The following is a 12,500-nucleotide window of genomic DNA, read 5'->3' on the forward strand; positions in this document are numbered from 1 at the left end:
AGCTCCCCGCAGCTCGAGCCGTCCGGGGACCCTCCGAGCGCTACGCAGCGCCTCTGCCCCGGCAGAGGGCCGGAGCCGGGGCTGTCCTGCCAGCAAAGCTCCCGGCCAGCTAACCGCTCCCGCTCGTCAGTGACAGCGGCCACGCCGGGCTGCTTCCGCGGCTCGGGGCGGCCCCGGGGGCGCCGCAAGTGGGACGGGACAGTCCGGCACCGGAGCGTGCCGCCGTCCCGCCCGCCTCTCTCCCCGGCCGCTCCCCAGTTCCCCCGGCACTCACCGGCGGAGCTCATGGCGCTCCCCGCACCGCTCCGCTCCGCGCTCCCCTATCCGTCACGGCGCGGCCCCGCTCGGGACCTGGCAGCGGGAGTCCATCGTCCGCCCGCGCCGCCCCACGGCAGCGCCCTCCGCTCGCTCCCGCATAACGCCGTGCGGCACACTGCGCGCTGCCGGCGCCCGCCGCGCGCCCCGCTACCGCGGCTCCGTGCGCTGCGGCGCCCCCTGCCGGGCGCTATCCCATCCCGGCCCGCCCGGCGCCCGCCTCCGCGCCGCCCTGCCCTCCCCGCCCTCGCCCGGAAGCGGGCGCGCCGTGCCCGCCGGGAGCTGTAGTTCCGCCGGCCGCCGGGCGGGGAAGGTGCCGCCGGCGGCGGGGCGGACTCCGTTTCCCAGCGTGCCCGTAGGGGGTGGCATGGCGGCGGGAGGATGACACCGGAGTTTGACGAAGAAGTGGTGTTTGAGGTGGGCGCGGGGGCGACCCGGGGCGGGTTGGGCCCGCATCTCTCCGCCCCTCGCCGGGGCGTTGCGGCGCGGCCCGCGGGGGCGGCCCCAGGTGACCGCCGAGCGCGGAACGCGGCCGGGAGCCGCGGGGGGGGAGCGCCGCCCTGGGAGGCCCGAGGGCCGCGCCGGGCGTCGGCAGCGGCAGGGCCGGGCGGGGCGGGAAGCGCGGAGCCGGAGCAGCGGGGAGCGGAGGGAGGTGTGCGGGCAGCGCGCTGTTCTGCGGGGCGGGATGGGGCACGGACAAAGGGTCCGAGCCCTCTGTGCGGCCGATGAGCCCCAGTCTGACTCGGGGGAGGGGTGCGTGCACACACTCACACCCGTGTCCAAGTGCTGCGCACCCGTCTTTCTAACGGCTGTGTTGCTTACACTGCGTACAGCATTGTATTGCATCAAGCATCGCCCGTCTTCTTAATTACCTCTACAATACCTCATTTAAATCAATGGGTAAATACGTTGGCTATCGTTGTGTAGATACACTCGGTTACAAAATGGGATCGATTGGCAGTAGGTCACTGAGTGCATCTCCGTGCTGGCCACAACTATTCTTCAAGCATACAGAAAATGAGGTTATACAGAAATACTGTCTTTAAAGTAATTAATTATAAGAAAGCCTTTGTTTTTTACCAGTATGGTACAAGCTCCTTACGTGAGGAATACTTTTTTTTTCGAGCTGTTAAGTACTGCCTGCTCGTGGCTTTGATCTGTAACACGGAGTTGTTATCCACAATCAGCCTTGAGTGTGATCAGTAGTGCATGTCCCTTCTGCTGCTGCGATGTTAAATCACTGCCTCAAATGGTGTAAATCTTTGGTGAGAATTTATTTCTCAGGTGTGGTACTTGCCCTCTGAACTTACTGCTTCATTTGATTTATAGTTTCCCAGTTCAGGCAGTGCTTAGAGTTTTGATTAAAACAGGGAGAAGTTCTGCTGTGTAGGAAATAAAAGATCTCCTGGCATGTGAGCTTGCACTTGACTATTTTCTGTGTGTGTTGGCAATGCATTTCTTTCTCTATATTTGAGTTTCTTGGTGCATTGCTATATCAAGCATTGGTGTGTGTGAGTACACAGAATTTACTATGTTACTTGTGTGCTTTCACATAACAGTGTCCAGCTTATCTTCCTCCCAAGTCAGCAGTCAGTGCTGCAAGGAGACCTTCAGCATGTGGACCTAGGTTACTGTGAGTGGCTGCTTTTCTCTGAGCTTCTGGCACTTCTGTGAGCAGAATATTGGACAACATGATAAGCAGTGGTGACAAATTTTGCCTTATTCATTGCATCAGTCTTTGTTTACAATGCTGGTCATGTTCTCTTAGTCCTCCTGTCTTATACACATACCTTCAAACCATAGAAAGGTGTTTTATGATAGTCTTCTAAGCAGCTGAACTCTTCTTATTCCAGAGGACATCTGTGGAAGTTTTAGCCCATTTTCTTATTGATTCTGGGTTGTATTAAGTCAAATTGTTCTTTTCTTATTATATCTTAGTGTATTTGGATAGTTTCATAGGATCATAGAATGACCTGAGTTGAAAAGGACCTCAAAGATCACCTAGTTTCAACCCTCCTGCCATGGACAGGGTCACCAACCACTAGACCAGGCTGCCCAGAGCCACATCCAGCCTTGCCTTGAGCTCATCCAGGGATGGGGCATCCACAACCTCTCTGGGCAACCTGTTCCAGTGTGTCACCACTCTCTGAGTGGAAAGTTTCCTTCTAATATCTAATCTAAATCTCCCCTGCCTTAGTTTAAAGCCATTCCCCCTTATCACTATCAACCCATGTAAACAATCACTCCTCCTCCTGTTTATACGCTCCCTTCAAGTATTGGAAGGCCACAGTGAGGTGTCCCCAGAGCCTTATCTTCTCCAAGCTAAAGAAGCCCAGTTCCCTTAACCTTTCCTCACAGGAGAAGTGCTCCAGCCCTCTGATCATTTTAGTAGCCCTCTTCTGGACCCACTCAAAGAGCTCTGCATCTTTCCTGTGCTGGGGGTCCCAGGCCTGGACACAATACTCCAGGTGGGACCTCACAAGAGCTGAATAGAGGGGGACAATCACCCCCCTCTTCCTGCTGGCCCAGTTTCCTCAAAATGCATTTGTACATCAGATGGCAACGTGGAAATTAGCAGAAAAGAAGAAATGGACAAAGCAGAGAGGACATCTTTTTATGTTCATGACGACTCCTAGTCTGAAGCCTCTTTTGTAAGAGTAGAGAAACTCCTGACAGAGGAAGAACACTGAGAAATGCCAAGATGTTAGACAACACTCGAAGACAACATACAATCTCAACAAAACTGCTGTGAAGAAAATATGTGAGTGTATGGTCTCATAGCCTAGTGCACTTCTACCTCTGTCTTGTACCTGTAATATTTTCTTTCTCCTCCTCCTTTTCACTCAGGTACCAGGATAGCATGATTAAACATCTCTTCTGTTCACTCATGCTAGAGGACAGGGTTTCTGGTTCAGTGTGACTTGTGCAGGAATGGCCAGCATTTTACAATAATTTCTGTTGATACTGCTCTGTAAAGTCTTCCAGTGTGGAAACAGCTCATAGAGTCGAAGAGTATCCTGGCTCCACACAGGAATTACAAAAAGCTCAAACCCTTTGTCCGACAGCATTGTCCAAATGCTTGAAGTCCGGCAGTTTGGGGCTTTGCTCACTGCCCTGAGGAGCTTGTTCCAGTGTCTTCCCAAACCTGGCTCTCCCCGATGTAGCTCCATGCTGTTTCTTGGGTCCTGTTGCTGTCACCAGAGAAGAAGTAATCAGTTACTTGTTTCTTTTGCTTCACTAAAATTACCTGGAAAAGTTAGACAATTTTCCTAGGAAAAGATGAATACAATGTCACTTAAGTGTAGATCGGTCGGAGAGAGGCTGAGACAGCTTTGTGGTCAGTGGGTTTGCTGATCTGTGTTATGGGTATAAGGCTCTTGCAGGCTCCACGGGCTCTGCATGGGTGAAGTGCCATTGATACTGTCTTCAGGTATGAAAAAAATAACGCTTTCACTGGATGCAGTGCTTTTTAAATCTTTGACATTTTGTGTTTTTGCATTAATAAACATGAAGAAGCAGACTACCTGGCTCTGCCACGTTATTGGTGTGCTTCCTTGCATCTGGCAGTTGGACAGCACTTCAGTGCTCTCTTGTAACACCCTTGACATTGCCTGGGAATATTTATACTTCTTCATTCATTTTCTATTTACTGTTTCCCTTCCCACATACAGTGTAAAAACCGTCATACAGCAGCAGGATAACTCAATGTGCTAGATTACTTATGTTCATGAGGCTTTTCCAGTATGGCCTTTCATCCAGTTAGGAGCATGCTGAAAGCTGTTCTCTTCCTGCTTAATAGTCAGGTCTTTCCCTGGGCCTGTTTAGATGCCTGGTGTGCTGGTATTCTAAGTCAGAGTGGCTAGAAGTAGCATACATCCTTGAGAATTAGTTTACTGTCACCTAATGCAAGTGTACCAGGCTGGGGAAAATGTTTTTTGTTACAGCTTTCAAAAAATTCCTACGTTCCTGAAAGTGAGTATTCTTGATCACAATTCTTACATCAAAGAAATGTTGCTGTCAGTATTCTAACAAATACATAATCAGGAAAGAAGAGCTCCTTTGCATTTTCTGTGCTCAGACAGAATGGGGTTTGCTTCAGCTGTTCCACATCACGCTTACGTCCAGTGTTATTTACTGCACGTTTTTCAAGTCATAGCTCTGTCCATCAGGCTTAAATGCATCAATGACAATGGTCTACATTATAAATTTTGCAGCATCAAACAGATGATGGTTCACTGAGAGGCATTTATGAGCTTCTGAAGACCATTGATCTTTATTGAATACCTCTGAAGGAAGGCAAGCACAAGGAAGGTATCACTGCCCTGGCAAAGAAGTGTTTTCCATGCAGAAGTTCAAAAGCCATCACGGATCACTGTGATTGAATAATAGTGAGTGATGGTCACTTTACCGGTCCATAAGTGTTGCCATCCTCTATCCAGCTTATAAGTAAATTCCTACAGCACCCAGATATTCTCATTCACTGACTGCATAGCCCTCTTCTGTCCAAGTTTTTACATTTGTAGTACTTCAGTTCTTACTTTTTAACTTCAGACCTTGTTTTACATTCAGTTTCTCTTCTAATGAAAATGCTACAAATATTAGGGGAGAGGGAGCAGAACTCAAATGACACAGAAGTGCCCCTGATATGCCTGGCATGTATTTGTTTGCCAGCAGTGTGGCAAATCAAAAATTGCTTTAATGTAGAGCAGACTGTGGAAAAAAAACATTTTATTTGTGTCTCTTATTTTATTAAAGATCATAGGATAAAGGAAACTTGATGATAAGTTCTTGAGATGAGGTTTTCATAACCTAAAGTGGCATAGAAGACAGAATGCTGTAGTTAAGGTATAGTGTACCCTGTGCTGTGATGATTTCTAAGTCAGTTAATGGACTGTGAGCCATGGAACCCTTGAGTCCTCTGGAAAATTGTTGTGTTTTGGTGTGAGACTGGACTTGCTTTTTTGTTGTTGTTGTTATTGTTGATTTGGTCAGGTGGGTTTGTTTGTTTGTTTGGACAATGTTTGTTTCTTCATTTCTTTTTATTTTTGAATATATAAATTTAAAATGTTTATTAAGTACATCATTATTCCAGTGGGAGGACTGTATCAGAACTTTATTGTTTGGATAGTTAGTAACTTCCATCTACTTCCTGACTTGAAATTTATTCATGACTGCTTTATAGTTGTACTTCTGCTAATGTTGTCCATTACCATATACCCTTCTTTTCCATCTCTGGAATTTAGCTCTCAGTGTATTCACAGAAAGCAATCCTATTTTGGCTAAGGATTTTGCTTAACTGACTAATCCAATATATTTAGTCTCCTTTTACAAAACAGATGTTCCTATTATTTACTGCTTCAGGCTTGAGTTCATCTTTCTTTACATGAGCCTGCAGCATGATATTTGGTGTTCTTGCTGGGGTCTTGTATAATTATCTTCACTTGTTTCTGTTGGGAATACTTTGATCCTTGCATCCAAGGCCTGCAGGCAACTTTTTCAGGTGATCATACCACTGATTCAGTTTTAATGTGTTAAGGTAGCTGTTCATGTTTGTACTTAATTTTATCAACAGCTTTCACATTCATGGAGAGAGAGTTTTATTTATCACACTATGTAAGATATTGCTGTTGTCTACTGTTAATTTGCATGTCATTATCACTCGAGGTCATCTGGTTATTTATGTATGATATTTCATCGCTTTTCTACACATGATATTCCTTGGTGTTATCAGGAAACTTCATTAGCATTCTCTTGGTATGAAGATGAAGCTTTGATCAAAGTCTGATTCTGGAGGAACTCCATTTGTAACTGTCTGACCTGATGGTTTTCCATTCCATGCAGCTCACTGTTATCTCTTGTCATTTATGTATTTAGTTCATTTCCTATCTTAACTGATACGGCATAGTATTGAAAGCCCAGACCCCACAAGGCACGGTATCAAAAGTCCATGTGAATTTCCTCAGTTTTCGTTATCTAGAAAATGAGCCGTCTCATCACAGGATTTGATGCCATCTACCTCTGGTGAACTCATATGGTATCTTTGCTGATGATTTGTTTTCTTCTTAGTCTTTGAATTTTTCAAGGAAGATTAATTATTTGCAGTAGCATGCCAGGTTTTGATCAGATTTGTAGAACTGGCATATTGCTTTTTTCTCGTTGGCAGTATGTTTGGTGTTTTCCACTTGGTGAGTTTATAGATGTATTAAAGAATCTTTTCTTCTGGATCTTTGATCTAATGTGCCCATTCTTTCAGAACACTGGGATGAAGGTGATCCAAATGCTATTCCATAAGGGCATTTTCAGCTCTGTACTTGTGCTTCCAGCTAAGTCGTCTGTCCTATATTTTAACAAGCTTGTGAAATATTATTTTACATTTGGGTAGTTGTTAAAACTGTGCTCACAGAGTCTAGTCCACTGGCAAGTGGAATAATTCACTTGTTCTGCCTCTCAGTAGTCTACTATGAGGAAGGGGAGGACAGGCTGTGTGTTCTCTTTTCATCACATCACTGGGGGGAGGCAGGTGATACCAGAGTGAAAACAGAAGGAACTCCCAGCTTAAAACTGTGTAAGAAACCTTCTGGTGATTGTGGGTGCCAAGTATATTCTTCAGACATTTTTGAATAATGTTAATATATAGTTTAAGCAGACAGAGGAAAATATTGTATGGTCCGTGTGGTTTGCAAACCCATATTGCCATTATTACTTCTAACAGGCAATTTGAAGACAAAAGCATGTGATGATCCTCAGCAATTTATTTTTTAGATCTCTTGGTCCAAAGATTTGGAGTCCTCCTCTGCACTGTAGTACTGTTTTCACCATTCTGTCATGGACCAACTTCCTTGAGACACTCAAATAAAATATGAAATCTCTTGCTGTGCTTGATTGGATGGGGAAATATTCTATTAGCTTACCAGACAGATACGTTAAGTTCATGAACTTCATTTTACATTTAAATGAAAGATAAAATCTGTGAGCATTAGTGACCAGTATAAAACCAGCTATGAGTTTCACGTGACAGCTCAGTGTGGTGGCTTTCATGATCAGTGACTACCCATCCAAGACTGTAGGTCCATAGTAGGCCTCTTTCTCTGCCTTCCAGAGAAGATAGCATTTACTACTTCTGCCTTCAGTTTTTCGGTTATTATTAATTTCTGCCCTTGACAGAGAGGTTCTGCTCAGCTTTTGTATTCACAGGTCCACTTTTGATTGGGTAAATAGCAACGGGAGCTTTGGATTAATGAGTTTCAGAGCTTTCCTTAGCACGTAAGGCTTCCCCATAAGACTTTTCCATTATGGGAGTGATGTGCCACCTCCTGCTGAAAATGCAAAGGAAAGAGCTTTCCCTTTCCACGAGTTCAGTGACATGGAACCGTGCATGGATTATAAAGCTCTTCAGAATGCAGAAGTGCATGCAATTAGAGATACACCGTGCATCAGAAAATATCCAGGAATACATTATGGCTTCAAAGTAGTTCTCGGAAACTGCTTCTAAATCACATGGTAGTGTAGCATTGGAGAGACCAAAGCCTGCCTACTGTGGTGGTGAAAATAGAATAGAAAATGTAAATGATTCTTTTACTGTCGAAGTCGGTCTAATATTAGCTCCGCCAGTGACTGGCTGCTTGTCAGTCAGATGAAAGGAGGAGGTAGATGCCAGCCAGGAGAATAAGTCCAAGGCTTTTAAATACTGTTGTTTGGGAAATCTTATTAATGACTTCATGCAAGATCGATGTGCAGTAATTCTTTCAGGCAGTATCTTTTTAAAAGCATTTGGCAATCTGTCATCCTCACCTCCCTCCCCCCAGTTATAAAGCCACATTAGTCAGGAGAAACTGCACAGTCCTGGGAAGTTTCGAACTGCATCTGCTGATGCTGTCAGGAAAATGCTACTGTGCAGGAGCACAGGTGCGATTGCATTGACTGCTTCTCTTCATCCTCGGCTTGGTTCATCCTGGAGGGACGAGTGGAAAGAAACGGGGAGGTGGGCGAGATTCTGTCGGATGCGTGGGAACAGTACAGGAGAGAAAAATGGAATACCCTCTTCCAGGAGACAAAGATCGCTCTGTCTGTAAGTGCTAACTCAACTTTTTCAAGTTCTGTTTTGAGAGGGATGGAGAGATTTCAATACAGTTCATTTGGTTGTGAGTTTTGCCACCTGTTAAGCTAATCTGTTAAGCTTTGTAGAAAAGCAGAATCTTTTTTAAACTGAGAATTCACAGCTTGTAGTCTTTTTGGAGGTTGTTTGATGATGATCCTGTACTATTAGAATGCTCAGCTCTGAAAAACATACCTGCATTTTAAGAAGTGATCCTTAAACCCTTTTATTTTTTGCAATCACATTCAGTGTTACTTTTAAGCTTATTCTGCCCCGTTAGCTATGGTTAGAAACTGGAGCAGGGGGTTACCACGTAGTAAATGTTATCTTAGTAAAGAATTTTGGGTGTGGGAAGACCCCATCTCTAATGGAGAAATCCTGAGTCATGTAGTTCACAATGCATCAGCAAAAACAATTTGGGTGTGGCTTTCATATTCAGCTGCTATTGTAACAAAACTGTGAAAGCTAACAATGTTTTATTATGTGTGATTACAAAAGTTTTTTTCTGAGAATGTACATAAAATGCCTTTACGTATTAAAGTGCAATGTTTGTGCTTGCTCAATGGATAAAATATAGTTGGGGAGATATCAATAAAAAATAAGCTCTTTTCTGCAGCTAAAAAGATCCTCTATGATAACAACCTTTCCATCACATACAGTGTTATGTGTTTTATTTTTTGTTAATATTTGTCTTGGTTTGGGTATTTATTTTTGCTGTAGGCTTAGAGTTGTGAACAAGATGTTTGATCTTTGATTCAGTTTAGGAGCTGGGTTTTTTTCTAAGTCAGTGCTGTGTGGAAAGTGTCTTTGAATTAAGCCTTGGAAGAGGGGGTAAAGAACAGAATCTTGGGATTAGAATGAGACTCAACTGCTTTCAACATTAAAAAAAGACAGTTGTCATTAAACGTATTTGAGTGAAATATAATATATATAGGCTAAGAAAGCTGTGAATAAGGAGGAAAGCAATTTTTTTCTTGAAGTGAGAGCTTATATAAACCTACGCTATATTATAAACTTCTGTTTACAGTTGGGTGGCTTTGCATTGTGACTTACAGTAGTGAATTAGAAAAGTCATAAAGAAATAGACAGGAGTTTTTGTTGTTCTTGTTCCCAGAAAATCCAAATTCTTAAAATCTGAGAAGGCTTATTCCTGTTAAGTGCATCAACCATATCAGACAAGCTGTTTCACTTATTAACCAGATTTTCCTTGTCTAGTCTGTAAGAAGTGTACAAAAGAATAATGGCTTCTTGCTCATTGGCTGTCCTGGAGCTGTTCTCCATTTCGAGAATGTGCTTTTGACAAGTAGCATAATAAAATGATGTCCTTAACACCTCTCTCTTGTATCTAGGTGATCTCAGAAAGTAAATTAGAAGACACAACTTTGAAGAAACTTCAGAAATAAATAGAATATATTGCTGAAAACCCTACCTTGGTATCCTCACCTGCTTTAATCACAGGGGTCCAACTTTTTGGCTTGCCTGGGTCATCCTGAGTGAAGAGGAATTGGCATGGGCTGCTTATAATATATATAATTAATGTACTTACAGTAACAAAACTTCTACTTTTTTTATTTATTCCACTGTCAGAATGTTGTGGGAATGAGAGGCAGAGTTAGCCTCGTGCTAGGATGGTGATAGAGCAGGCTGAATCATGATGTTATTTTTTCTCTTCTAGTCTGTAAATCATTAATTACTGTGTCATTCTACTGGAGGCAACTAGAAATGAATAAATGAACCTGATTGTCAAGCATGAACAATGCTAACTATTCTAATAGTGTCCAATTTGAGTGGTTGAATGTGAAGTTAAAGACTGAAAAATAAACAGAAATAGATTCCTTTAGGGTAATATGATTCATATTAATAGAAAAATGAAAATTCATATTTTACATTTCCCATTCAAACCATCCACGGAAGCAGTGTTGCTATCCTTTTAACTAACATTCTAACATAAAAGCTTTCTTTCAAGACTCACATTTTATTGTATTACAGCCTACCACTCATTGCAAGATACATTTCTGTTATGTCTAGAATTTCTCAAACTAAAACTGTAGCACCTATAATATGTGGATAAGTGTCAAAATCAACTGTGAGGTTGTTTATTTTAATTTTTATTTTTTAATATGGGGCTGTTGAAGAAGGAGTGCATGAGTATTAGGAAGGAAAGCTAGAAGGCAAAAAAACAGATACTGTAAATTTAATGCTATGATTTATCAGAAGTCATACATATTATAAGATTAAAGTATTTGTTTTTAAAGCTTCTTGAGGATTGTGAGTATTAGTTATAATGTTTATGTTGCTTGTCTTGAAACATAAGAAGTATATAGTGTAGCATATTTTAATGCTATCATATTGCAAGGTAATGCTTGTACATTAATTGTATATTAATCCTTTGACAGTACTGGTTGAATAAATCCTCAGTGAGTTATACAGACTGCACAGCTTTGCAAGTGAGAGACTTGTCAGTAACATTTAAAATCAGACAGTATCTAGGACATGAAATATAATGTCAATAGTTTATGTTAGTGTAGGCTAATGCATGACGTAAGTTATCTTTCTAATAAAAGAAGATGTGTAAACCTCAAATTTTATGAATGAATGAACTGTAAAGTTGAGTGGACTATGCAGTCTTAATGGAAGATTTTTATGATCTGTTCATTTAAGTTCTTAGTAATCTGATTTCACAGAAGCTTCAACCCAGTTCTTAGTTCTTTCTGTACCCACATCTTACATGGTATCATGAAAAGAGAAAAATGGCATTTCTCCATAGGGAGCAGGGCATAGTTCTTCATTTGAGTTAATAAAAAATGAAGTTTTACAATGTGGACTGTAAATTTAGCTAATAATCTCTTAAGAAAATTGGGGCGAGGAAATACGTGGCCAGAGAAGGTGTGCTAGAAGATTGCCAATGCCCAAGTTCATCCTAAGAAACTCAGAAAACATTGTACATTTACTTGAAAGAATAGATGATAGACAATCAAATTAAATTTTGATCAATTATAGTTCGCCAACTCAACAATTAAATATTTCTATATCCCAGCAGTATGAAGAATTTGCAAGTCGAATGATAATGGAGATGTTTTAAAGGTGTTTGAAAAGTTAATCAGGAGGATTTTATGTAAAACCTAGTAAGGTGCTGTATTCTACCTTGATTGCAAGAACAAATGAAATTATCACAACTACAGTCTAATGTTTCATTTACATTTGAAGAGGTGTATTTTTTTTTCTGTTTTGTTTTGACTGTTACTATTTCCATGCAGTATAAATTGTACTGATTAAGTTAACTGTGTGGTTTTGATGTTGTGAAAAAATAAGAGAGAAGAACTAGGCATTCTTAGATCTATGCAATATTTCACCTACTAAATATGGCATTCAGAACTTCACTGATTCTCTCTGGGTTTGGTGGACAGAGTCTCTCGCTGTCTGTCTCTTTCTCTGCCTTCTTTTATCCATTCCTGTGGGGAAATCGAACCAATCTAAACAGCTTTACACTGTTTTTCTTGATCAGCTTGTAAGAAATGATCTCATCGTGGATCATTCCCTCCTGTGCCCTGCACATTTGAAGTGACCTGACACAGTCAGAATAAAAAACTCTCTTTTCTTCTCCTGGAATGCTGACTGATTGCTTTTCATACTGAATTTTTGCTCTGTGGTGGTTTTGGATCATTACCAAAGATGTAGTTTGCATTTCCGTTGAGTTGGTTGGTGCTTGCTTGAATCCATTGTAATGACAAGCTATCAGCTGTGTGGTCTTTCTGCTGTGACCCAGAAGGAGAAGTAATTTTACCTTATTTCCCCGACAGAGAACTGTTAATATCACCAGCATCTCTAGCATAATTTGGTTAGCTGGTTGGGTTCAGTCTAACCTTGCCCTTGTAGTGGAGAAGGCAGAAGACAGAGGGTACATGCTAAGATAGAAGTGGAAAAACTCCTTGATGTATGTATTTTGTCAGCTGTCTTTGTTTAGGTGAGTATCATTAAAGAGAAAAATAGTCTTGTGTCTTGTTTGTGACAGGTGTGGTGGAGATGATTGTTGTAACTGAAGACAGCAAAAAAAAGGAGGGTTTCCAGTTTACTGAGGTGAAATAGGTGA

General features: G+C 42.2%; 2 protein-coding genes across 2 annotated transcripts in view; one reads left to right on the forward strand and one right to left on the reverse strand.

Annotated features, from left to right (window-relative positions):
* FGD6 (FYVE, RhoGEF and PH domain containing 6) overlaps window positions 1-451 on the reverse strand; it is a 64,803-nt gene extending 64,352 nt beyond the window's left edge. Inside the window, exon 1 of the mRNA XM_065742662.1 lies at window positions 275-451. Coding sequence (XP_065598734.1) covers window positions 275-287 — 13 coding nt within the window. The 5' untranslated portion in view covers window positions 288-451. The remainder of the gene's footprint in view (window positions 1-274) is intronic.
* A 154-nt stretch (window positions 452-605) lies between these two features.
* VEZT (vezatin, adherens junctions transmembrane protein) overlaps window positions 606-12,500 on the forward strand; it is a 45,496-nt gene continuing 33,601 nt past the window's right edge. Inside the window, exon 1 of the mRNA XM_065742664.1 lies at window positions 606-732. Within this exon, the coding sequence (XP_065598736.1) occupies window positions 697-732 (36 nt within the window). The 5' untranslated portion in view covers window positions 606-696. The remainder of the gene's footprint in view (window positions 733-12,500) is intronic.

Source organism: Cyrtonyx montezumae, unplaced genomic scaffold (genome assembly GCF_038088225.1).
Source record: "Cyrtonyx montezumae isolate F1298 unplaced genomic scaffold, pur_monq_1.0 scaffold_3, whole genome shotgun sequence".
Lineage (NCBI taxonomy): Eukaryota > Metazoa > Chordata > Aves > Galliformes > Odontophoridae > Cyrtonyx > Cyrtonyx montezumae.